Source organism: Tursiops truncatus, chromosome 20, assembly GCF_011762595.2.
Source record: "Tursiops truncatus isolate mTurTru1 chromosome 20, mTurTru1.mat.Y, whole genome shotgun sequence".
NCBI lineage: Eukaryota > Metazoa > Chordata > Mammalia > Artiodactyla > Delphinidae > Tursiops > Tursiops truncatus.
This window is the reverse complement of record NC_047053.1, coordinates 13,928,211-13,954,613: the sequence shown is the minus strand read 5'-3', so window position 1 is coordinate 13,954,613 and position 26,403 is coordinate 13,928,211. Positions and strand designations below refer to the sequence as shown.

The 26,403-nt window shown below is 57.1% G+C and overlaps 1 protein-coding gene across 5 annotated transcripts in view; it reads left to right on the top strand.

Annotated features, from left to right (window-relative positions):
• Window positions 1-26,403, top strand: part of ABR (ABR activator of RhoGEF and GTPase) — a 178,440-nt gene that overhangs the window by 134,765 nt on the left and 17,272 nt on the right. For 4 of the 5 annotated variants that reach the window (XM_073797882.1, XM_033848366.2, XM_033848367.2 and 1 more), the window contains 5 exons: window positions 62-137; window positions 480-584; window positions 1,505-1,579; window positions 4,315-4,412; window positions 4,813-4,944. In XM_073797882.1, coding sequence (XP_073653983.1) covers window positions 62-137; window positions 480-584; window positions 1,505-1,579; window positions 4,315-4,412; window positions 4,813-4,944 — 486 coding nt within the window. Of the gene's footprint in view, window positions 1-61; window positions 138-479; window positions 585-1,504; window positions 1,580-4,314; window positions 4,413-4,812; window positions 4,945-20,822; window positions 21,211-26,403 lie in introns of those variants that run through there. The other variant, XM_033848369.2, reaches the window with a different exon arrangement.

Here is a 26,403-nt window from a genome sequence, read left to right as displayed (position 1 = left end):
TCCAGAAATGTCCTTGGCCTGACTCTGGTCATCCTACTGAATTCTCTTCTCCTTTCTACAGAGCTACCTGTTCCTACTGTCCTCAGACTATGAGAGGTCAGAGTGGAGAGAAGCAATTCAGAAACTACAGAAGAAAGGTAAAACCCTGCCCCAACTACGCTACCCTGATGGTGATTTGCTTAAGGCATACGATGAATTAGCAATAGGACTGACCCAAAGCCCAGGGCTGTCCAGCTCTCTGTCTCTTGCTCTTGTTGTCTCGTACACACATTCGTGAACCCCTCTAGTTAGACCCTCCAATTCTTACCCCTCCAGCAGCACCCGTGACTATTCCCAGCTGAATGTCTACTCTCCCTCCCTGCCAGTGACCCACTCTGCCCCTAGAGCTCAGCTTTTTTCCTGCAGTGGCCCCCAAGGAAGAGCAGTAGGTCCTAGTGGACCTGTGGTGACATTCCCCTCTCTCTTGTCTCCTCCTGCAGATCTCCAGGCCTTTGTCCTGAGCTCAGTGGAGCTCCAGGTGCTCACGGGATCCTGTTTCAAACTTAGGACTGTACACAACATTCCTGTCACCAGCAATAAAGACGGTAAGATCTGGAACCCAAGGTTACTCAAATCAGCAGGTCCAAGCCCCCAGGGCATTGCTGGGGCCTTGCACAAAGACCTAGCTAGACACTCAGCTACAAATAGCTGATCTCTGCTCTGCTGGGCTGGGAAGACTCAGTTGCCAGGTACACAGAGAGTTTGAATAGGGGTTGTTCTCTGCTGAGTCTCCAGACAGCCCCCGCTACTCCCTGGCCACCTCTGGCTGGAGAGAAGATCTGGCGCCCTGGTGCACTGGGATTGTGTTGTTAATATGTTCCTGAGGTCGTCAGTTCATGGAAGCCAGTTCATGGAGCAGGGTGGTGGCGGAGGGGAAGGGTAGGTGGATGAGAGTAGTGTATGAGAAATACGGCTAAAAGTTTGCAGGGATCAGATCTTAGAAGGCCTTGAATGCCAAACAAGGGAGTATGTTGTTCAAGCTGAGGAGCCTGTGGGAGGTTCTGGAGTAAGGGAGGGGTTTGAAAGCAAGCTCTCCTCCACAGTGGGGGTCATCTGCCCCGCATGTCCCAAAGAGGAGGCAGAGCTGGACCTTCTCTTTGCTTGGCACAGAGTGACTTAATATTGGTTAATTTCAATTCGGAAGGCTAAGCTGAGTCGGGCAGTCAGGGGTTAGGCAGGATTCATGGGGGAGGGAAAGTGCCCCGCGGGAAATGGGACGAAGTCCCTGGCCCAGGAGGAAGGTGTGAACTGGCCACCCAGGCTGAGTGGAGGGAGAAAGGAGCATCGGCCCACGTTCCCGGAAGCAGTGGACTGTGGAAGCTTCTTCATCTGGCCACCAGGTGGTGCTGTCGGACCAAGGCACAGACTGTCTCCCGCCCTTTCTGCATCCAACCAGCCTGGGGTCAGGAGGGGAAGAAGCAGACCTCTCATCACCCCCTTCCCTGGGGGCTTTTCTCTCTTGCAGACGACGAGTCTCCAGGACTCTATGGCTTCCTCCATGTCATCGTCCACTCTGCCAAGGGGTTTAAACAGTCAGCCAGTAAGTACCCCTGGCCACCAGCCCCAGGAAGAGGCTGGGTGAGCCATTGTTCATCCTTTCACAGAAAGTCCCTGTGGACCCATTGCATAGGGCCTCCCACTGCTCACCTGCTCTGCTCTTGTCTGCCCAGGCTGGGACCCTGCCAGCTCCTCTGAGATGTGGGGCATTCCCCCAAAGGCCAGAAACCAGCTCCTCTTGGCGGGGGATCATCCCTGCCCTTTGTCTCCAAGGTCTGCTCTTCCCCAAGCCCTTCCCCACCCCCAGGTATCAGAAATACGGGGCTCCAATCCCACATCTGCCGATTACAAGCTGTGTGACCTTGGGCAAGTCACTTAACCTCTCTGAGCCTCAGCTTCTTTCTCCATAAAAGGCAATCATGCTTGTTAATACAGACCTAAGAGCAGGCTTAAATATGACCTGTACGTGTAGTGCCAGCACACTGCCACACACACTTTCTTTTTCCTTCTAAATCACCATCTACTACATCAGTGCAGTTCTTAGTATTTCACAAAATACAGTTCCATTTTTATCTAATTTTTCTCCCTGTAGGAATTTGTGAGTCAGTTAGACAGCTAATAGTTTCTCCCCATTTGCCAGATGAGAAAACTGAGTCACAGAGAGATAAAAGGACTTAACATCACGTAGGATCAGAAACCCAGGGCTCCTGACTCCTCTCACTCCCTCTTTTCCCCTCTGGCGGATGAGATCTGCCCTTTGCCTCTCTCCCTGCAGAGCACCACGGAGAGGTTATGCCATTGGCTCGCAAACAGTCATTTAATAAACATTCACTGTGAAGCCTGAATTCCTGCAGTAAATCTGCCTCCCCTCTCTGTGTTCCTATCACCCCAAGGCAGCACCTGTCATACTGTTTTGTCACTTAAAATTTGCCTCTTCGGGCTTTCCTGGTGGTGCAGTGGTTGAGAGTCCACCTGCCGATGCAGGGGACACGGGTTCGTGCCCTGGTCCGGGAAGATCCCACATGCCGCGGAGCGGCTGGGCCCGTGAGCCATGGCCACGGAGCTTGCGTGTCCGGAGCCTGTGCTCCGCAACAGGAGAGGCCACAGCAGTGAGAGGCCCGCGTACCGCAAAAAAAGAATTAAATTAAATTAAAATAAATTGCCTCTTCTGCTATGAGTTCGTAGAGAACAGAAACCACATCTCCTTAATCCTTGGATGAACAGGAGCTCAGAAATGCTGAACAAAGTAGTTTATTTCCAGACACCTACTGTGTGCCTCGGTCCCTTACTAGATGCTGGAGAAAACGCACACGTGGCCAGCAAGTGGATAGTGCTTGACACGTTCAAAGCACTTTCAGGTGCGTTATCTGCTCTGATTCTCCTGGCATCCCTCTGAGGTCACTGATGCCATTCCCACTTGGCACACAAAGAGGCTGAGGCCCAGCAGGCTCCAGGGACTTTCCCAGGTGGCCCAGTAGGGCACACAGGTGGTGGCATCAAATCCGTGTCTCTGACGCTGAAGCCCACGTTTTTGCCTCTAGAGCAGCCCTTCTCTCGATGTGGCCAGGACCACCCCTCTCATCACTCCAGGCTGTGCTGGTGGTACATGCGACAGCTTCCAGGACCCTCCCCACACCCACAGAATCCCCTGGCGAGGGGGTGGCCCAGGAATATTCCTGGTCAGTCAGCTCCTCGGGGCTGTGACACACACCCAAGTCTGCTGCCCACTGAGCTGGACCAGGTGCCCAGATATCTCCTGCTTACTGTCTCTCTGCGTCCTTTTGGCTGGGATGGGCCTCAGGGAGCAGGCCCATAGGGGTGGGGCATCCCACTGCCCCAGAGCAGGGGTTTTACCTCTCAAACTGGGTCAGGGTGCTCAGACATGGGGTGAGGTGCTGCTACAGGGTCTCCCCTCACCTCCAGACCGTCCTCGCCTTCTCCTTCCCCCGGCCCCCTGACCCACTCAGGCATTCATTCTGACTCAGGGAGTTAAGCCTTGGGAATCTTCAGCCACGGCTTCTTGTCATAGTAAACTCGTTACATTAGGCCTGGGGTGCAGGCACCGTCGTCATTCCTGACTTACAGATGAGGGCAGGAAGGCACAGAGGTAGGGGGTCTGTGCAGAGCTGGGGTTTGACCTGGACAGTCTGACTGCAAAGCCCTTCCTTTTATCCCAGGAACTGTCCCCTGGCCCCTGACAAAGGGTTCGCTCGTAGCAGAATCAGTTAAGGGGCCCTTCACGCCCCTCCATCTCTCAGCCACCCAGACGCGTCTCTGCTCTGATGGAGGCCAGGGTGCGTCAGGCCTTCCGCATCATTCCCCTGTTTACCTGCGCTCACAGCCTGTTGGGCTCGGATACCCGGTTACATCTAGTCTCTGTCATACCCAGTTAGAGGCAACTCAGGGATGGCTGTACCCGCTCTCCCCTCTGTAGGAAAGCCCTTCTGATGGAGGATGGCCCAGCTGGGCAGCTCCTGGGGCCTGGGAGGGGCACTTATGTCCATCCTCTGACCTCTGCCCCTGGCCTCATGATTCACACTGCAGAGGATTGGCTGTAGTGCCCCAAAGCCACCCTCCAGCACACACCATTACCCTGGGAAACAGCCTTGGCACCACCCATGGAGGGGAAGACTGCCAGGGCCTGAGCCCGGGAGGGAGTGTGTGGATTTGCAGACCGCCCATGGGGATGCTGGGGGGACCGATGAGTGATCCCCCTTTCCCTCCCGGGTTCCTGAGCCTCGGGCCTCACTCGGTGTGTCTCTGCTTGTCCCCCCGCAGACCTGTACTGTACCCTGGAGGTGGATTCCTTTGGCTACTTTGTCAGCAAAGCCAAAACCAGGGTGTTCCGGGACACAACAGAGCCCAAGTGGGACGAGGTGAGTGGAGGGGCTGGTGTCCCCATGGGGACCCCTGGGCTTGTCCCCCACCGTGCCCATCCCACTCCTGGTGCTCATGTGCTATTGGCTGGTCCAGGACAGCCAAGCCTGCTGTTGGGCCAGCTCTGTCCCTCTGCCCCCTCTGCCCCCACCTCCCTGCTTCTCTGGCTCTGATCTCGGGTTTGTATTTACGGCGTTACAGCTCAAGCCCTAAACTCCACTTCCTCAGCGATTCGGAGGCCTCTGGATCTCCAGAGAATGAGGACGCTGCGCCAGGCCTCACGACGTGGTCCTCACAGGCCCACCTCACCCCCTCTCACCCTTGCAATGGTGGGGCGGGAAGCCACTGGGAAGCCACGTCAGCTTTGGAGGTTCAGGACCCTGTCCCTTCTTTCCCCAGGAGTTCGAGATTGAGCTGGAGGGGTCTCAGTCCCTGAGGATCCTGTGCTACGAGAAGTGCTATGACAAGACTAAGGTCAACAAGGACAACAACGAGATCGTGGACAAGATCATGGGCAAAGGCCAGATCCAGGTGAGAGGGCACCAGGGCAAGGCTCGGGGAGCTGTCAGGAGGTGGTGCCAGTGGGGAAGGCGTCCTTCTTCTCCACCTTCTTGGTCAGGGTGATTGGCCTTTTGTGACTTGGGTTCAAAGCTGTTCTGAGAAGCGTTCCCCGAGGTGGTTATTCTCCCCTGCTGGAGATGGTGTCTTATTCTAGCCCCAGAAGCCCACATGTGCCTGGTTCCTTGGGCTTCCACATCTGGTGCCAGTGGATCGTCCACACTCCTGCAGGACGGACAATAAGGATGACAGCTACCTTTGTTTTCACATCCCATCTTTAGCCTACTAGTGGCTTTTTCCAGGAACACTGTGTTAAGAAGGATTCTGAGGCTGTATCCGTGAGAGCTGTGTTGGATTAGCCCTGTCTCCCATGGGAGGAGTGAGACCCCCCCCCCCCCCCAAGCATTGGCCACTGGACCGGAAGGGCTTAGGATCCAGCTGAGTTGCTGGGGGCTGGTCTCTGACCTGTTGCTAGGGTTGCTGGGCTGACTCACCTGTGCCAGGAGTTCATTGGCTTAGGGTGGGTCCTGTGGTACGAGCAGGGGCAGGGTGAGAGTATATATGCCTCAGCTACGTTTTTCGGTGCCTTACAAATGTACAGAGGGAAAAGGGCTTTGTTTGCAGCCTGTGTCTTTGGAAGTTCTGCCAGTTTTGAAGATGGCTGCTATGCACTTACCTGTCAAGGGGATGCAGGCTTGGAGGGGTGCCACTGAGTGTGGAGCTATCCACATTCCATCTGGCACCTTGTATGGCCTCGTGCTTTTGACACAAGTAGCCTGCTTTGGGTGTGGATTCTCTGACCGTGCAAAGGAAATGCTAACTGACACCCTGCCGTTGAGCCGTGGGCCTTGGGTACTCTAGGTTTCTTTTTAATTAATTATTTTTTTAAAACGTCTTTCTTGGAGTATAATTGCTTCACAATGGTGTGTTAGTTTCTGCCTTATAACAAAGTGAACCAGCTATACGTATACATACAGGCTTCTTAACGGTTGCCCCAGATGTGATCTGGGTGCGGGGAGCACAATGATGCTTTCTCACAGGAAGCATTTGTTCTCTGATGCACTGTTGAGGCCGCAGAGTTTGGTACCTGACTCTTGACTGGGTGTCCTTGGTGGCAGTGTCCCCTTGGGGACTTGCGTGCGCCCCCCCCCCCGCCCCGCCCCTGTCTCAGGCTCCTGTGTTTGAACAAGGGAGATGGCATCATTCAGCGGGGGCCCAGCCATCTGCCTCATGTCACCCCATGTTCCTGAGCACATCCCTTCTTAATGCTGGGGACCTGCACCTCACTCTTCAGCACCGTTGCCAGGGAGATAGTGCTGCCAGGCAACCATGAGCCGGTCCTTCATTATTTAGGAAATGGGAGCTGATGAGAGTGAGCTCTAGATTCAGTCCCGGGAAGCTACTTCCTGCAGGGATGAGGATGGGGGCCCCATCTGCACATCCCCGGCCCGTCCAGCCCCGGGAGATACCCAGCCAAGAAGCGTGACCGGTGGCCACGCCCCCGGGTCATTTAGTGGCTGCAGGATGGAAGAGTTTAAAAGGGTGTCCTGGGCAGCCAGCTCAGTAAGCACCGTGGGCGCCAACCCCCCAGCACCCGGATTCCAGGGCTCGAAGGCATTGTCCCCACCTGGACTTGCAGCCCTGTTGCTTCCCTCCTTCTCACCGCTGTCAGCTGCACGGGCCCCAGGGGAAACACACCATAAATCATTACATCTTGGAGACAGGAGCAGATGGAGGCAGTGGGGGAAGGGGAGGAAGCCAGGTTATGTTTGGCAAAGCAGAAAGCACAGTCTGGTAAGGAAAATGTTTCTGTGTTTAAGCTTCGAGGAATGTTAAATGCCTGGGAGTTGATATTAAAAGAAACACAAACCTTCCTGCTGCCAGCTGACCTGGGCCTGTGAGCCTCCGGTTCAGAGACAGCGTCCTCTGGAGGGCTGTGAAGTTTCCCAGCCCTCAACTCCCCAAGGCCCAGGCCTTGTCCTCAGATGTGGAGCTGTCTTGCCCTCCCTCCTGTGGATCAGAGGGCGGGCTGTCCCCACCAGGGGTGTGCCATGCCTTGTAAAGTCCTCTCACCCTGGGACTACCCTCGGAGCCACCCAGGATGACCGGGCTGGGTTGGAGAGACTGCACTGAACCCCACGGAGCCACAGAACGGTGTCTGTTCCCACAGCTCACTCCCACCTCCCCTCCCACCTCGTGTCCAAGGAAGAGAATTGGAACCAGCCTCTGGCCCTCGGTCCTCTTCCCCTTCAGCGGGCGCCGAGGATGGAGCGAAAGGTGGCCTCACAGTAGGGGCCGTGTTCAGGGGATGTTCAGGTGGCCTGAAAGAAAGGCAGGGGAAGAAGGCCCACTCCTGTTGCTCCCACTTCTTTCTAAGCCTGTCCTCCCTCAGCTCATCTAGAGAACAGCGAGGGATCCCGTCTCCTAAGCTCCGGGCATTTGCTCCAAAATGAGTCTCCCTCTCTGGGTTGGCCTCATGTGGCAATGGGGGCAGGGACCCTGCAGCGGCAGGCTGGGGGGTGAGGAAGGGGCAGCAGTTAGTGACAGACAAATGGCAGTGCTAATCAGCAACATGTGTGTCCAGCACTTGTGCTCTTGGAGGCCCGTTCCCAAATGTTCTCGTGTGATCCTTGCGACAGCTCTGTGAGGGAAAGGATGGTCGTATCCACCCCATGTTATAGATGAGGACACTGAGGCCCTGGTGCCTCCGCTGACGGTGAGCAGGGAAGGCCCTGCTCCCTCCTCTGTGCTGTGTCTCCATGGCCCAGGCCTTCATCAGGGGACGCCCCAGCCTGGGTGAAGGGCACTGCATGGCTAGTGGCCTGGAGAAGGAGCTGGGGTGATTTCCCAGCCCCGCATCCCTCTCCAGCCTTTGTCTGGAGTCCTCTTAGCTCCCCTCAGGGGACGTGTCTGCCTGGTGTACCTGGAAGGAAGCAGAATGAGTGTGCGTGGAAAAGAGCCAGGGAAGGGGGACTTCCTCTGCTTCTGCAGTGTGCCCCTCACGGACTGGCTGCTCTGAGGTGCAGGGGCCTGGCCTCAGGGAATCGCCTGCCAGATTGGAAAGACGAGAGTATCGATATATGCCACGCCACTAGGGAACAAGGCAAGGTGGCAATAACGATGCTGGAGATGGTGGTGATGCTGGGCTGCTGACGGTGGGGGTGGGGGTGGTCACATCAGAGAGCTTTGCGTGAGCCCGCACTGGGCTAATGCTCACAGCTGTTACCCCGGGGGATCTTCACAGTACCCTGTGGGGTAGGAAAGTTATCACAGTTTTAAAGATGAGAAAGCTGAGGCACGGAAGGGTTAAGGAACCTGCCCAAGCCCAGGCAGCCAGAGGGTAGGAGAGCCTGGAGTCTCCAGAGCCCCTGCCCTGCCCTCTCCAGGGCAAGCCTCCCACCGTTCCCTGCATAATGAGATGGAAACTTGTGCTGCAGGAATTCAAACAAGGAGAGATCATTGTGGGCTGGAGTTAGGGAGGCTTCCAGGAGGAGGTGGAGTGAGGGATTTGAGAGCACTGGGTTTTTCAAATTCCAAAACCAGTGTTTATATTAGAAAGAGAATTGCAATAATAATAATGAGACTTGAAACGTAATCACTGACCGTCCCTACTGCCACTCCTCTGAAACAGCCATCTTATTTTGTGCCTTTTCCCTTCCTCGGGTATACAGATTTTTATATGGTTTTAATGATGGTGCGTATTTTTTTTTCTATTTTCAAGTAGCATTACCATAAACCCCCTTTTTTCTAGGTCTGAACCTAGAAAATTATAATTACCTTTCTTGTTACATTGTCCAAAGTACTTTATAAAAATCATTTACATAATGGCCAGCACATTAATTACCATTTTAAGGCTCTGCTATTCTAGCGAGGTGGGCAGGCTCTGCATCAGCAGAGAGCAGCGGGGTGGGCATTCTGGGGGGAGGGCCCACGTGGCCCAGAGCCGGGAGGGAGGCAGGAATGCACAGGGAGTGTCCCAGGAAATTAAGGAGCCCGCCTGCCCTGGGCTGGAGGGGTTGTGAGCTGTGCAAGTAAGAGGGAGGTTGAAGGAATGAACGAAAAAAGGGGGATTGGTAGGGTTATAGCCAGAAGGAATCCTGGAGGGCATTTCATCCAATCCTGTTTTGAGGGGAGAAGGAAACTGAGACCAGAAAGGGTGAGTGACATAGCCACAGTCACACAGCTCATTAGTGGTTGAGCAAAGGCTCCAGATTCGGGATCTTGATCCCAGTTTGGTGGTGCTTGTTCAGCTGCTGGGCAAATGAGTGAACGGGGCAGGGGGAGACCTGGATGTCAGCCTGTGACTCTTAGGGGTCAGCCCTTCGTCACTGCAAATTTAGTAGAAGATCCCACCAGCTTGGTGCATTTCTGAGCCCTCCCTTCCCTCCCCAGACCTCCAACTTCTCCATCCAGGCCACCCCCACGGTCTGCTTCCTCCTTGCTGCCCGGCCCAGCCCAGCCCAGGAACCCCTCAGCCAGGAGGCCCCCCCTTCTTCTGCCTTGGCTCCCTGGCCCTAGGGGACTCCTGTATGTTTGTCCCAGTCTATTTCCAACCATGCTGCTCCAGGCTCCAGATGTGCTGTCCCCTACTGGGACCTGCTCCCAGGCTGATTAGCATATTCCCAGGATCCAGCCCTCGTTGACTGGCTGGGCCAGAGGGGAGAGTTCTCCCTGAGGACTTCACAGCTCAGTTCCTGCCACTGACTTCAGACTAGAGAGGGGTCTGAGACCTGGGATCCCCTTCATGCCCCTGCTCCCCCGCTTCCCAGCTCAGCCACAAGCCTGGGGACGGGCCCCCAACCTTCGGCCCTGTTCCCTCTGGTGGGACACAGCTACACTTTCCTGTGAGCCTGCTAGGGGTGGTCCCCTGGGCCATAGGAGAGCTCAAGACCCTGGGGTGAGCTGGGACAGGGTTCCGGGCCAAGAAGGAAGCTCTAGCTGTCCTGATGCCTGGAGTGGTAACTCCCTCTCACTCCCTCCACCCCATCCCCCTCATTGCAACATTTAGGCCCGTTGGGAGCCTCGCCCTCTGTCCTCTTCCCATCTGGAGCCTGGAGCCTGTGTCTGAAGGGGAAAGGAGGGTGATTTCTTTGACATTCTTGACCTGACCACTTGGAAGCTTGGAAGTGAGAGGTCGGAGCTATTAGAAATGACACTCAGAGGAGGTCATGAAGGCCAGTCCCCTGCCTTCAGGAGTTGGGTGTGTTCTCAGAGCCCAGATTGGTACATCTGACAATATCTAGACGACCTTATTTTTTTGTTCAACTGTGGTAAGATACATATACCATGAAATGTACCATTTTCATGATTTTTAGGTTTACAATTCAGAGGCATTCATTAAGGACATTCACACTGTTGTGCAGCCGTCACCACCATCCATCTCCAGAACCTTTCATCTTCCCGAACGGAACCTCCATACCCGTTAAGCAGTAACTTTTCCATTCCTCCTCCCCCAGCCCCTGGCAACCAGCATTCTACTTTCTATGACTTTGACGATTTCTGGGTACCTCGTGTAAGCGGAATCCTGCAATACTTATCCTTCTGTGATTAGCTTACTTCACTTAGCACAGTGTCGTTAAGGTTCATCTATGTCGTATGGCAGCGTGTGTCAGAATTTCCTTCCTCTTTAAGGCTGCATAACATTATACGTATAGATCACATTTTGTTTATCCATGCATCCACCAATGGACATTTGGGTTGTTTCCGCCTTAGAGTTTCTTACTTTTAAGTGTGGAGAAGAGCGTGGTCTCTGAGGATGCAGATTTCTTAGCCTTCTTCACTCCAGACCCAGGGTTACCACGTCCCCTCCCCCACCCCTGGTTGCTCATCTCTCTCCAGCTGTCACAGGAGATCAGGCCCCCCAACCCCCCAGGACACAACTGGTCACCATTAGCCTCTTTTTAAGATTTTGTTTTATTTATTTATTTATTTATTTTTGGCTGCGTTGGGTCTTTGTTGCTGTGCGCGGGCTTTCTCTAGTTGTGGCAAGCGGGGCCTACTCTCCGTTGAGGTGCGTGGGCTTCTCATTGCGGTGGCTTCTCTTGTTGCAGAGCACGGGCTCTAGGCGCACGGGCTTCAGCAGTTGTGGCTCATGGGCTCCAGAGCACAGGCTCAGTAGCTGTAGCGCACAGGCTTAGTTGTTTCATGGCATGTGGGATCTTCCCGGACCAGGGCTCGAACCTGTGTCCCCTGCAGTGGCAGGTGGATTCTTAACCACTGCGCCACCAGGGAAGCTCTAGCCTCTTTTTTTTTTTTTTTTTTTTTTTTTTTTGTGGTACGCGGGCCTCTCACTGTTGTGGCCTCTCCCGTTACGGAGCACAGGCTCGGGTCGCGCAGGCTCAGCGGCCATGGCTCACGGGCCCAGCCGCTCCATGGCATGTGGGTGGGATCTTCCCGGACCGGGGCACGAACCCGTGTCCCCTGCATCGGCAGGTGGACTCTCAACCACTGCGCCACCAGGGAAGCCCTAGCCTCTTTTTTTTTCAATCAATATTTTTTTATTGAAGTATAGTTAATTTACAATGTTGTGTTAATTCCTGCTATACAGCAAATTGATTCAGTTATACATATATACACATCCTTTTTTTAATATTCTTTTCCATTGTGGTTTATCACAGGATACTGAGTATAGTTCTCCATGTTATAGAGTAGGACCTTGTTGTTTATCCATTCTACATATAAAAGCTTACATCTGTCACCATTAGCCTCTTCTAGTTGAAGAAAACAGCTGCCGCCCGCTGGCTTTCTCTCCCCCAGGTTAGGCATCCCTGTCTCCTTGCCCCTCCTTTCCTAACTTGTTTGTCTTCCCCTCGGTCAGTGGTTTAGATAGATGGAGTGTGGAGTGCAGGTACCCTGACAGGGTAGGAAGAACACTGGGCTGGGGGTGGGAAAATGCATCCAGGTCCCTTGACCTTCGGAGGCCTCAGTTTCTTCATCTATTAAATGGGGACAATTATCCCCACTGTGCCTCTATCAGAGGCTTGTTGCGAGGCTCAAAGGATGGAATGTCCCTGAAAGAGCTGGTCCGTGCACATCCACGCTTTCACTAGTTTATTCCCGCATTTCTGTTTGTTGAACTCCCTCTAAGGGGCAGGCACTGTGTGGTGGATGCAAAGAATGAACAGGACCTCCCTCCCCATGTAGTGAAGAGAACAGAGGAGAATTGTGACCATTCAGTCAGTGTTGAAGGGGCTTTGAGGCCAGACAGATCTGGGCTTCAGTCTAGCTTTCTCCATTCATGAGTTGGGAGAACAGGTTACTTTACCTCTCTGAGCCTCAGTTTTCTCATCTGTAAAATGGGTGGTAAAGAGAACAGAAGGGGAAAGTCCGTGAGGCCCTTGGCACAGGACCTGGCACAAAGCCTGTCCTTGTCTAGTGATGACAGCCCTTTGCCCAAGCCGGCAGGTCCAGGTCCACTGTCCTCCGCCTTCCTGCAGGGATTCTGGGTGTAGCTTGTCAAGCAAACCCCCTTCCCAAAGGCTGTCACCTGCAAGTGGCCCCTGTGTTTGGGCCTTAGGCTGGCTGAGGCCACATCTGTTTTCTTATGCTGTTGGAGTCAGACCAGCTTTGATGAACCGACCTCGGAGTGGGCAGGAGGTCAAGGTTGGGGCCTCACGACCTGCCAGCCTGAGGTTTCCTGCTGTGCCCCCGCCCCGGGCTGAGCAGCTCTGGGCTCATCCCCCTCAGAGCCGCGTTCAGCTCGGCGGCGTGGTGCGGTCAGGCCCAGAGTGAGTGATGAGCTGGGAACAAGGGGTCATTGTCAGCGGGAACTACTTCTGGTTTCAATTACTCTGCAGGGCATGAGGAAATTCGGAGTGAGTGCAGGTCGGGAGGCTGCTAGGGCAGGAGTCGAGGGCTCCCCCACCCCACGTCCCTCCCTCTGGCCCCCGAGGTGTCTGTTGTCCCCGTTTGACTCTGCCCAAGCGTCAAGCATCCCAGCTTTACTGCCCTGGAGCTGGGCTCTGGGGCATTGGCCTGGGTGACCCAGAACCCCTTCCACTCGGGTTCCTCACAGCTGGGTGCCTGGGTCCCTCCCTGTGTGGAAAGACAGGGGACATTACCGGGTGTCCTTAACACCTTCTCCCATGCATCCTTCAGGCCACACTGACCACAGCCAGGCCCTGTCCCCTGAGAGTGGCCGGTTGTGACTCGGATTGGGGGGAAGGGCAGCTGGGAGAAAACTTGCCAGCAGGGAGGCAGCTAGGCAGCTCCCCACCCTGGGACACCGCAGTGGCCATGCAGGGTGTGGCTTTCCAGCCTCTCCCTGGAAGATGGACCCCTCCCCTGCCTTCAGCCTGGGCTGGGTGTGCACGTCCAGGGGAAGCGTCTGCCTCGAGAGGCCGTGTTTTATATCCGTGCTGCCTCGTGCTCTCAGCAGGTCCATGGGGGGCTCTTCCCTTCGCTGCCATCATCACCACTGTGCCGGCCCAGGAGCACACGGACGGGGAGGGACGGGGGCACCGGGACTGTTCCTCTCCCTGCCTCTGACACCACCTCCTCCCAGGGCCCAGGTGACTAGAGCTGTTTCAGACCCGTTCACTGTCCAGTGCCTCACCTGCTGTCCCTCTTCAAGGCAGGTCTGGATGGCTCGGTTGTACTTGGAGAGCAGAGTGGGCAGCGGGATGCGGGAGAGCCAGGGGCAGGATCCTACGAGAGGGGATCTCGTAGAATCCTGCCCCCGGCTGTCCAAAGACCTCCCGACACTTGTAGGACAACCTCTCTCTTCCGGCCCCCGCTTAGCTACCTCCGTCTCCGGGTGTTCCTGATCTCGGGAGCCTGGGCTCCGCCCAGGGGGTTCTGGAGACAGGAAGCATTGGGCAGGAAGCAGACGGAGGCACGGGTCTCCTCTGCCTCCTGCCCTGCGTGGGAATGCCCCCTGCTTACCTGGGAGAGGTGAGAGGCACAGAGAAGCTGATCTGGAGAGGACCTTGGGAACTGATTCCTTCAGGCCCTTAGAACAATCCCGCCTGTCAACAAACCAAAAGAGGGTGCTCTCCCAGCTCTGGGCCCCGGGGGCTCCTAGACTCAGAAGCAGAAGACCCAGGTTTGATCGCAGCTCCACCATCTAACAGCGAGGTGACCTCTCTGTGTGTTCCCTCTCAAACCTGTGCAAGGACCAGATGAGTCCTGGGAGGTAACAGTACCTGGCTTACTGCTCGCTCCCGGTAACCGCTCACCTCCCTGCTGGCGGAGGCTGCAGGTTCAGCCTCCTGGGATGGTCCTGTCTTTGATTTTATTCAAAACCTTTGAGAAAAGGACTTAGTAGGGGAATTGCCAGGGACTCCCTGAGTGAGGGCTGAGGCTGTACGTGAATGCCGATCCGGGGGCGCCTCGTGTGGCTCTCCCTCGCTGTGGGCGCTGCACAGCCCACCTCAGCGCCTCACCCAGCCCCGCCTGGCCGTGGCACGAGCCGTGGGGGCAGTGGGGGCTCTTGGTGAGGGTCTGACCGCCAGGTGCCACCCGCTCCCCATGGGCTGGCACAGGGGAAGCGAGGCATAGCCTGCTCACACCCTTGGAGGCAAGAGCTGAGCTGCACTGGCTTCAGGCCGGAGGTGACCCAGAAAACACCAACCAGACTGACTCCATGAGATAAGCGTTATCCTATTGTAAGGCCACCGAAGGGAACCCACACCAGCAAAGCAGAGGCCCAGAGTTTTCCCAAAGCAGGGAGAAAAGTAGAGATAAAACATGAGCTTCGGATCCAGGACTCTGACCCAAAAGTTTCCTTAAAAAGCCCCTAATCTCCCGACTTCCACATCTGCCCACCCTGGAGGGGAGCGAGGGCCAATGGCCGTGGTAGAGGAATAGCAGTTCTCATGGGAACTGTCCTCCTTTAAAGCCTCTGTCCTTAAAGGAGGACCAGAGGCTTCAGAGTCTGCGGGGCTTGGGGATTACTGGGGCAACCGAGGAGGTGCTCCCAAGGCAGGGAGTGGTGGACAACGGCAGTGTGAGTGGGTAGGGCCCTGAAACCCCACTTCAGCCAGGGGCCTCTGCTCCCTGCTTCTGCCGTTAGCTGATTGGGGGCAGGGAGACTTTGGCCTAAGGTTTCATTTAGAAAGAAAGCGGGCTGTATCCTCTGCTTAAAAAAAGTTCACTGCAGACCACTTGTCTCGTCCAAGATCCTGTTTGACAGGTGTGGAAACTAAGCCCAGAGAGAGGGAGTGGCTGCCACAGTGACCAGGCAGGACCCACACCCTGGTTCCGTGGCTCCCGGGAGCTGTCTTCTGTTCATTTGGAGCTCAGAGTGGGTGGAAAAGAGTTGCTTAATATTAGCAAAAGAGAAAAAAAGCATGGAGGCTCAGCGGACCCTGACCTACTTTCAAACCCCCCTGCCTGAGGCTGTTGTGTTTTCAGTCTGCAGCCTGGGAGGCCCCCTGGGGTGCTCAGGCCCCTGGCTGTGCTGGGAGACCCCGGCCATACTGCCTCCGTCCTGGGAGCAGGCAAGCGGCCAAGGGGGTCTGGGTGTCAGTCTGGCTGTGAGTTCCATCCATGAGTTGTGTGGGAAGGAATGGATGGATGTGTGGTGGGTGTGCTCTACCCACTCCATCCCTGGTGGGTTTTGTTTTAGGTATACAAGATGTTCCCAAAGGCTCAAGTGGATTTTCCACCCTTTTTCCGTGACCAAATATGCTGTGAGAATTACTAGGAGTTGCCAGGGCCCATTAGGACATTAGGACAGTCCTGAAGCAGGCAAGCCCTGCGGCTGTCTCAGCCTCTCCTAGAGCCACCAGGCACCCTCGAGACACCAGCCTGGGCTGGCCAGGCAGAGTGGAGGGTGAGGCTGTGTGCAGAACAGCCCGTGCTTTGCACTGTCCTCTGACTCCAAGGCCAGGCCTTGGGAGACGGGAGGGTCATGGTACACCTTGAGGTTGGGCTGCAGAGCGACTACCTTTGAGTCCTGGCTGCCGCCTGTCCCAACATCCTGGAAGCCGCTCCCCAGCTCCCTCTCAGGTGGCCATCTAAAGCTACCGGTAACCACTAATCTACAGAGTTGAGGCTCCAGGCCTTAGAGACCTGTAACCCCATGCACAGCTGTTAGCAGGCAGGGCCCAGACCCCGGAGTCCTGGCCTGGATGCCTGGAAGAGTCCCCAGTTGCTAGCACTTATCTCCTTGGGTGGCGGGTCAGCGGTGGGTTGGCTAGGGCTCGGTTTGGAGTTTCACAGCTCCAAGTGAGCTGTGACCTGTTCAGGGTCCTCCCCACCTGGCATGTGGTGGCTATCTAGTCAGTGATGAATGAATGGGTAAATGAGCGAAAAAGTAGCTTCTAGCCTCAGCTCTGCCATTGGCTACTCAGTGACTTTGAGCAAAGCGTTCCTGTCCCCAGGCCTAATGCAGGCCTGGAACATAGCAGATGCTCAAAAAGTGTGGATGGAAAAACATAAACGGGTCTCACTTTCTCATCGTCTGAAGATCTCTGCCCTTCCGATCCACAGTTTGGGTTAGGATCGGTACAGAACAAGGTGAGAACACACGTTAGGAATGCAGAGACCCCAGGGCCATTCATTTTAAAGGGACTCTCCCGCCCCCCTTTCTCACAGTTTCCCTGCGGTGTGCCACCCTCCCTGCCAACTCACACACCCTCTGCGTGGGCCCCGGGCTCCCGTGCACTGCCCGCCCTGCTGGTTCTCTCTCGGGCTGGACTCCGGTGCCTGTCTCTGGGCAGGAACCACCATGGGCTTCCTTTCTGCAGCCCTCCCAGCCTCACACGCCACCTGCTCTCCACCCACACCCTGCCTCCCAGCTCTGCTCCCCTGGGGCTGAAGGGAGCGCACCTGGCTGACCCCGGACCACACCCCTCTCGGCCCTCCTCAGCGCCATCCCAGGCTCCTCTCCAGCTCCCGCTCCTGCACCCAGCCTCTCCGGGTGGCCCTTTGGGGCTCTCCCCTCCCCCTCACTCCCAGGCTGTCCTCGCTGGGGTGCCTGTGGCCTTGGTCTAGCTGGCTGCTCAGAAACCCCCTTTCCTGCCTCCAAGTCACTTGGCTGGAGGATAGGGGCAGGGAATCGGGGTCCCAGTCTGGACTGAAGGGAAGATGAAAGTCGTTGCAGTGGGGAAAAGGAGGTCACTCCAGAGAAGTAGCAGCAGCATCCCAGGGTTCTGAGAAAGAAACTTCCTCCTCGTGTTCACAGGCTGGAGGATTTGCCTGGAAGCCGTCCATCCCCAGCTGTCACCGTGCCGCACTGGTGGCAGTCCCTGCCTCTCCTGCCCACACAGCTCAGGCTGCATACATTCCCTGTTGACCTTTTTTTTCTTCAGTGATGCCTCTGCTGATCACTTTAGCCTATTTTGCCTCAATCATAGCTGTGCTGGGTGGCCGGTCCCAGCCACCCCAGGTGTATACCCCTCCCTCGGTGTAACCTAGGGTCCTGCCCTGCACCTCCCTGGCGACGGCCCCTCTCATTCCTTTGGCAGAGAGCCTGGGGAGGGGGTGAGGGAAGATGGGACGGTCTACTAGGAATGTTTTTAATTCCAAAGGCAGCGACATCTGTTCATATGGGCCTTCCCACCCAGGCTCTGTTTATCCAGACAGGGGGCCCTTGCTCATCCTCAGAGGCCGGTTCTGCCAGGATGGACAGAGGGGAAAGGGGTGCCGTCACTTCCAGGGTGGCCGGGACAGCCTGAGCCTAGCCCACCCAGTGAAGCTGAGGAAGGGTCTGTGGTGGGCTGGAGGGAGCAGAACTCAGACGGCTGCTTTTGAGGAACTCCCTAGGATCATTTGTCTTGCCCAACCCCCCCGCTGCAGCCTGCTCCTAGACCATTGCTTCCAGGAAGCAGTGAGTCAGGCTTGGGGAAGAGAAGGCAAATCTGTACTGTCCCTAGAGAGAACCCCCAGCCCACAGGGAGGAAGGAAAGATGAGCATCTCAAGGGAAGAGCCTCCCAACAGCTATCCATCTGCTAAGGCGCTTATGTCACCATGGAGACCAGTTGGCCATCTTTCATCCAATCAGAGCTTGCTTTACCCAGACAAGTGTTGAGCCCGGGGTTCCTAAGACAGACAAGTATAAAGCTTTGGGAAGAGGATCTGCACTGCCCCCCTTCTCCCGCACACCTGGCGGGGGACGCACCTTACTCGACATCCCCCAAACTGCATCCTGTGGCATGTGACCCAGATAGAGGACAGAGAACCTTAGAAAGCCAGTGAGGGGCCAGTTCTGAAGTTAACAGTTGGCAGTGCCCAGCACGCACCATGTGTCTGCAGCAGGTGAACGTGGTTAGCAACTATAATGGCACCTTACCGGCCAGTTACACAACCAGCACTTGCCCATTAGCTGAGGGATGCAGAGCAAAGCCAGGGAGGGTGATCCTTTTTTCTCTTTTGGCCCATGCCAACCCCTCCTCCAGGAAGCCTTCCCTGATTCTCTCTGGCTAGAATTTTCCTCTCCTTTCTCTCAGCTTTCGTGGCACTTGATCTGTGCTGTTCTTGCGGCATAAGACTGGGTTTCTTGAGGGCAAAAATGATGCTTTGTCCATCTGGGTGTGACGTGTGGTAGGTGCACGATTGGTAAATGCCAGATGCGTGAATGCCTTTCTGCCTCCTGTTAAGAGGTGTTTAAGCCTTTGTCTCCTCTCCTCTTTTGGGTTGTCAGCTTTGTCAAGCACAGCCTTTTGATTCATCTTTGTGATTCCCCAGCCCCTATCCAGGGTTGGGCACATAGCCAGGCCCTCAGTCAGTACCTCTTGAATGAAATCACTGGGATGAAGAGGTGAAGACCACAGGAATGGGTGAACCCTTGGAGGAGGTGGATTTTGTGCAGCTGGTGGGGGCAGCTGCTGGCCACTCATGGGGCTGGAGGGAGATTCTCTTCAGAGGTGGCCCCCAGGTGCCCTGGGAGAACAGGTCAGGGGTGGGTCAAGAAGGGTGGCTCAGGCCCCGGCCGGGCAGGGGACACAGGCATGTCCCTGCCTTGGTGGGTCTCCCCCTCCCACTCAGGGGTTACTGGGAAAACGGTTGTGGCTCTGCCCCACTTAGCTGCACTGGCTTTGGGCAACTTTAGCTCAGGTAGCAGGAGGCTCTGTGCAGCCTTGGCGGCGCCCAGCCCTGTCTGCACTGTGCAGAAGCAGGTGTGGAGCATGAAGCCCTAGAAGAGATGGGGCTGGCCCAGCCACCCTGCAGGGACCACCAGCGTCCAGCAGAGTTCCAGGACTCCACGTTCACCTCCAGGCAGAAGGCAGCACAGGACCAGACCCTGCCACACTGGGATATCACAGTGGTGAGGGCCTAGCCAGACCTCTGTGCGTGGCCTGGCCCAGGCTGGTCTGGGCAAGTGGCTTAGCTTCTCTATACCCTTAGTTTCCTCAGATGGAAAAATGGGGATGTGAGGACATACTTCCTCAGGTTGGGGGAGCAGTGAGTGAGGTACTCCAAGCGGAGGGTTAGCGTGGTGCCTGTCGCATAGTAAGCTCGGTGAAGGGCGTCTCTTGTCATGATCAAGGCTTGGCTCCCTCTGTGGTGAAGCCGCCCCTTTCTGCAAAAGCACCGCGGGCTCTGATGATAAACCCCAAGACGTGTGCGCTGGTTGAGATTCAGCAGGTGCATTCCAGACGCCAGGGGCTGCTTCTGGGCCCCGACCCCCCTGCCCTGGTGGCCTGACCCACCTCTTTTCCCCGAATCCAGAGAACCAGCCACACTTCAGTGGTTGTGAGCACCAGGGCCTTTGGAGAAGGCCTGTCACTAGCCAGCTGCAGTTCTGTGACCTCAGGCGAGAACTTCATCTCCCTGAGCCCCAGTCCTCACAACTCTAAACAATACCACCAACGGCACAGAAGTCGCAAGGCTTCAACACCAGCAGATACTTGAACACCCTTTGCATGGGACCCGGCTCACGGTTGGCACTGCGAAAATACTGGTTTCCTTCCTCCCCCCATGCCAAACTCTACAGGGTGTGATGCCTGGGCGCCTCTGGGGTGTGTGGACCCTAATCATCTGGGGTTCAGGCCTTTCTCTGTTCTCCAAACACCGGACACTGACTTGTTACCTTGTGAAATGAACATTCATCAACCTGAGAGTCAAGAACAAGTTCTTAGTTCTCTATCCCAAGGCACCCAGCACAGAGTGGCTTTTGTTGCCATTCTGTCAGTGGACGTCCTCTGCCCCCAGCAGCACAGCCCTTTTTTTGGCTTTTCTGGTGAAGGGCACCAGTGATGGTTAGAAGTGGCCCGTGAGAGGAGCACCTCTTGCTGGGCATCTGTAACCCGTGTCGTCCTTGGATTTTTTTGCTCATGTCCCCAGAGAAGGTCCATAGTAGCTGATTCCCTCTGCGGCTGCGAAAGCCCAGGAGGTTGCCCAGCTAGGGATCTTCTTTATCCTTTCCACAGGAGTCCACGCGGGTCGGGCCCTGTCACTGAGTTGGCATTGAGGGAGGCATCTGGGGCAGGAGTAGAACCCCGGGGCAGGACTGGTCCTCTGCCCGGGACAGGGGCAGCTGTTGATGGCTCCTGGCCCTGAGCCCTGGGCTCTGCAGACCCCCTCTGGCTTCCCCCAGCCTCCCGCAGACACCCCAGCAGCGAGGCGCCGCCTGGTGGGGAAGGGGTTAACCAGGGCTCTAGAGGGGGAGGGCCTGGCTGGTTGTGCTGCTTGTCAACCTTACTTTAGGAGGGGCTGGAGGGAGGGCCGAAGGATGGGTGTGGAGGAGGCCCAGCCTGCCAAGAGTTAAAACCGGGAGGTTGGGTGTTTTGGAGGGGGCAGCCTCCCGCGCCTCTTTTGAGTCACTTCCTCCACTGGGGGGGGGGCTGGGGGCGGGGGCTCCCCGGCAGCCTCGGGCGCTGTGCCGCGCGCTCGGGGCTGGCCTCCCGCTAGCCTGGCCGGGACCAGCGAGCCGCTGCTGCTCCAGCGGTGTCTCCGGGGAGGGAGGACGCAGAGGGAGGAGAAAGCGGAGCCCCGCACCATGCGCTTCCCTGCCCGGCTCGAGTAACAGTCCCGGCGGCTGGCTGAGGCTGCGCCCGCTCCCACCCTCCCTCCAGCGGCTCCGGAGCCCCGGCGGCCCGCGCCTCCCCGCCTCCCCGCCTCCCCGTCCCCGGAGCTGAGCTGGCCCCGCGGGCAGGCTCGCCGTCGGGTCGGGCTTTGCCGCTGCCGCCGGCATGACAGACGTCCTGCCTCAGCCCGACTGCAGCTTGAAGGCGGTGTGCGAGCCCCTGGAGCGCTGCTGCCTGGACCCGCTGGAGGAGCCGGGGAGCAAGCGGCCCCCCAACACCGGCGCGCGGCTCTGGGGCCGCGTGCGCAGCAAGCTCCTCCGCCAGAAGGTGCCCGAGGGGCTCGAGGGGTCGGCGAGGGTGGGCGAGAGGGACTGAGGGGGGCGGGGGGCCTGCTGGGGCTCTGGGCCGCCCCTTCTCGGAGCTCACTGCGCCTCCTACCTGACTGAGGGACCCTGGGACAGAGGCTGGGGTAAGCTGGGGTTGGCTCTCAGTGGCCTTAACGTGATGATTAACGCTGTTGCTACCCCAGCCTCCGAGCCCCGCTCTCTCTGCCTCTGTCCCTGTCTCAGGAAGAGGGGGGCTGTCTCCTGTGGGAGAGGACTGCCTGCCTGCTTTCTGCGCCTCTGCGGGTAGAAATATGAACAGATGGGGCGAGGGGCTCCTGGGTCTCAGTTTCCCCTACAGCGCCCAGCCCAGGCCCGACCCCCTGCGTCCAGTGGCCGCCCCTTCTGCAGAGGGGCACCGGCGGAAGCACCTCAGTACCACCGGCCGTGTGAGGTTTCTTTGGGGTTGTGGGGAGCTGGCGGTGCTGCCGGGTCTGGGGGCTATAGGCTACCTCTTCAGGGACCACCCAGAGGCCTGCTGGCCCAGTGCTAGTCAGGCACCAGGCAACTCAGTCAGTGTGCCAGGGGTTTCCTGACCCAGCAGGCAGCTCAGACCAAGCTGAGCCAGGGCAGACTGCCCGTCCTGCCTGCCGCCCCAGACCTGGGCGGGGATGAAAGTCTGAGATAGAAGCTGACTGTCCTGCAGCTGGGCAGGCTGCCGCAGGGCTGGCTTTGGGCCCTGGCATTGGGCGTCTGAGGAGGAGCCAGGCCATCGCCTAGCACACAGTGAGCGCTTGGTAACCGTAGACCAGATTAACCACCTAAGCACATGTCGCAGGGTGCCTGTCCCGGCTGGCCAGGGCCATGCCTGTCCTTCCAGGTAGTGATGACAGAGGCTTGGCTAGTCTGTGCTGCTGGGGGGGATTTCAAAGCCCTCCCGTGGGGGCCCGAGGGGGGTCCCTCTGCACAGGTCCTCACTGCCAGCCAGCATAGAGGCTCCTGGCACCTGCAAGAGGATGTGATCTGGGGCCCGTTGTCTCCTTATCTACTTTCATCCTCTTCCAACGGGGCATACGTGACCTCCCAGCGGGGACATCAGTCCTGGAAAGTGCTGGGCAGGGCAGCAACTTGAGCTGTCCTGCATTGGCCCCTGTGTCACCTTCAGCCTCTCTAGGGACGAGGCTAGCAGAGCCCTGCTGGCCTCAGCTGCTACCAGAGCCCCTCTGTGCTGAGGCAGCTGTCTGTGCCCGGCAGCCCGGAGCCATCCCCTGCCTGTACCCCCTTCCCAACCCCTGCTGAGGCCAGCAGACACCAGCCCAAAGCTCATTGTCCATTTCCAGACCTAGAGGTTGGCGAGAAAGTGACCCAGCAGGTTCCTGGCCCAGTCCCAGCCAAACAGAGTCCTTCCGGTTTACCTGCCCCTTTGCTGGGGTTGGGGGGTGGCAGGTAGGGGGCAGTTTCTAAACCTTGAAACTCCAGACTTTCAGTTCTTTTCCCTGGGCATTAGTGACTAGCAAAACCAAGAAGCCGCTTCAGGAATCCTTTAGCCAGCTTCACCTCTGGTGGCGTCTGACACTTCTGTGTCTGACGGTGCCCTCTGGGCAAGAGTGGCAGGCCAGCCAGGCTCTGGGCTGCTGAGCTGATTGGCATCAATGCGACTGCAGGGTGGCTGTGGCGCTGGGATGCTCTGTGCGGCGGGTGATTCAGTCCTCTAGCTCCTGCTGTGTGACAAAGTATGTTGGTGTCACAGACACAAGGGTCTGTACCGTGGGTGACAGAGGGACATTCATTCACCCTGCTGTGCCCGCCTTGCTGTGCCCGGGGTTGGTGGGGGAGCAGGCAGGCTTGTGGAGCCAGACCCGCTGCCCACCTCCCTTCTTTCCCCAGCTGCATTAACCTATTTTTTTTCAGTGCAGCAGACTCACTGCCAGACGAGGGGGCTGGGATCAGGCAGCAGCTTAGGTGGGTGGGGGAAGGGTGCCAGGTACTGCCCAGCCTGACAGGAGGGGTCACCTCATTAACTCCTCATTTAACTTTGCCACAAGGATGTGATGCTGTGGATGCCTGAGACACCTGTGGCCCTCCTGCTGCCACTTAACTAAAGATTCGTGAAGCCTGGAGGGGGGCGTATGTGAGTCATCTGGGGACCCCGTGCTGGGGCCGAAGAGTCTGTTTGAATGGAGAAAGCCCAGTGTTAGCCTGTGGAGCCTCTGGCCCCAGGAGTCTGCGCTTGCTGGAAGAGGGGCAGTAGCGACCACTCACAGGCTCTCCTTTGTGTCCTCAGTGGGGGGCTCTGTTTGGGGTTGTGCTTGTCCCCGAGGAGAGTCCTGGGGCTGAAGCCTCACTCCAGACTCTGACTTGGCAGTTGGCTTGTTGTGCAAGCATTGAGCAGAGGAGACACGTGGCATTTGAGTTTGTGGGTTCTGCCAGTGCTCTCAGCGTTTAACTTCACATTTCTGCTTTCCTTTTCCTTTTTTTTTGGCTTTAAATCACACTCAAGACCAGGCTCAGTGCCTGGTCTTCCTCCCATCCTGCCTGTTTCTAGATCCTTAGGTTGCACTTGGGAGGGAGAAGGACTGAACGAGGAATCCCATCCCTACCCCACAAAGTGTCCAAAGGTTTTAATGGGGTCACGTGGGAGCCAGAGAGGCTAGGAGTGCCCCAGGGAAGCAGCGGCCAGGCCAGAAGTTTTTGTCTCTGGGCAGCGGGGATGGGGAGGGACAGGAATCCATGCCCCTACTGTTGCCCTGCAGCCAAGGTGAAGACGTCCAGACCCAGTACAGGCCAGATACTGGCTGGAGGTAGGGACTCAGGCTGAACTGGCAGGGTCCAGGGGAGTGGGGGAGAGTTGAGGATGGTTCCTGATGACCTTGCCTCTGCTTCGAGGGGTTGCCACATGGGTCTGGGAATTCCCCACCACCCAAGAGCTTCTCTCAGGAAACCAGAGGCCAGCAGGGTGAATTGAGATGTTTCCTGCTGAGCTCCAGGACGAGTCCACCTGCTCTGAGGTGGGCTTTGCTCCCCTCTACTTCTAGGGAAGGTCAGAGGTGCAACCCAAAGAAAGACAGGATGGGGAGCCCTCTTTGGGCCACTAGTCTGGGGAGCCTAGGGTTCAGGAGGGTCCCTTTCTTTGTCATCTTGATCGCAACTGCAGGACAGCTCCAGACCCCTCCCAGAGTGTGTAATATAACCTGACAGTTTCCTAACAGGTAGCATCAGGTATGCAAACCATGTGCCTGTCCCCAGGGCTCAGTCGGCCATTCACTGGCTGTTCCAGGCATTGAGGGTAGAAGGGTGCCGGGGTATAGAGGGATGTCTTGGGCTCATTTACTTTCACTTCATCATCTGGCTCTGGGCATCCAGAAAGATCTTGAAACCTTATTAGACGCCAATAGATACCTCTCCTGCCCCGGCTGCCCACCTCTCTTCCCTACCCCCTTTCTCCCACCCTGCCCCCCATCACCTTATTTACCAGAGGGAAGGGACCTGCATCCTGTCTTCACCATTCACATGCCCATTCACACCCCTATAGCGATCCCTCAGCTGTCGGAAGCGGACAGTAGTGCCTCCCCGCGGGGCTGGAGACCCCTGCGGCCAGCCATTTCCTCCCTGGCCTCTGTGTGGGCCAGGACTGTGACCAGGCTGGCTGGCTGGGGGCTTGGAAGGGGGAGTAGTGAGACCTCCCTGCATCCCTGCAGCCAGCATAGGTACTCCCTAGAGGGAGAGGATCTTACTCCTGGAGCCACACGGGTGGCCTCCTGCCCCCCCCGTTCCCTACTTCTCCACTACGCTGGCTCCCAAGAGGCCTGTTTGATTCCACAGAGCAGGAGTCCTCGACTCTGAGAATGTGATGCCAGTTATGGAGCTCCACCCAGACCCAGAGCCACGCATATGCACAAACTGTATGCTGTTTCGGGGGGGTCACGGATACCCAGGTAGGAACCCGTGCTCTGAGTGCACTTGGCAAGCTGCTGTTTCTTGGCGCCTGGGGAGGTTAGAAGGGGCATCGGCCCTCTCCAGCATCTCTGTGGTCCACAGGTGGCTTGGCCAGGCAGCCATGCTGGGCTTGGTGCCCCAGCTTTTGGTTGGCCTTGGACCAGGGAGAGCTGAGCCTGCCAGTTCTGCCCAAGGCCAGTGGTGCAGGACTCTCCAGAGGCCGTGAAGGCCCAGGAGGGCAGACGTTTTGGAAAGAGCCCAGCAACTTCTGCAGGTGCCGGTGTGGCGGAGTTACCAGGCGCTGGTCAGGGCGCCCAAGTCTGAAAGGCCCAGCCCTCTGCTGAGTGGCCTTGCTGGATGCCCAGGTTGTCAGGAGCCGGTCCGCAGGTGTTATTTTGGCTTCCTTTTCCCCATCAAATCGTGCTGGGAGTTGGAAAGATGTTCGTGTTCTGACAGCTCCCTTGCACCCAAAGGAACACACGTCCCCGTGCCTGGAACTTGCCTGCCCAGTCCCCGGGAGAAAGCCAGAGTCCGTCCTGGATCCCAGTAAGGCTTAGACTAAGGCCCCATTGTCCTTGGTCCCCCAAGGTGGGCCTAGAGAGGGAAGTGACCGTGGGAGCTGCTGGTGGGAGTCTGCTGCAGAGAGGCTGGGAGGGCCCTGTAGCCCCACGGTGATTTCACCAATTCTGCTTTGGTTGAGAGAGAGTGGAACTCATGCCTGAGCCAGAAGGTGGAACCGTCTTTCTCCTGGACAGTGACCCCAGCCAGGGTGGGTGCCTCAGATGGGCACAGCCAGAGCAGCGACAGCCACAGCTCCCCTTCCCATCAGACACCTGAATGCCCCCCTGTGTGCTCTGGCCTCCTCCTTGGAGCGCCCCACCTCCTCTCAGGCTGGTGTAGCCTAGGAGGCCAGAGAAGGAAGGGCACTGGGCTGGTAGGAGTCAAGAGGCCTCGTTTTTCTAATCCTGAGTCTACGGTCTTAACTTGCTGTGTGACCTTGGGCAGATCGCTTCACCTCTCTGGTTCTCTGGCATCAGTATAATGAAGGAGCTGAACAGGATGATCTCCTAGATCCAGTTCATATGATGATTTTGGCCACGTCTCAAGATTCCTACGCCTAAGCCTTAAACTCTCAACATGCTGGGAAAGTCTGGGTGGAAGAGGTCACAGGGCTGCCCCTGGGCCACGGCCAGCCATTCACTGAGCACGGGAGGAGAGAGGCGAGCAGGCATGTGGGGCTTCTCGACCCCTGTCCCGAACA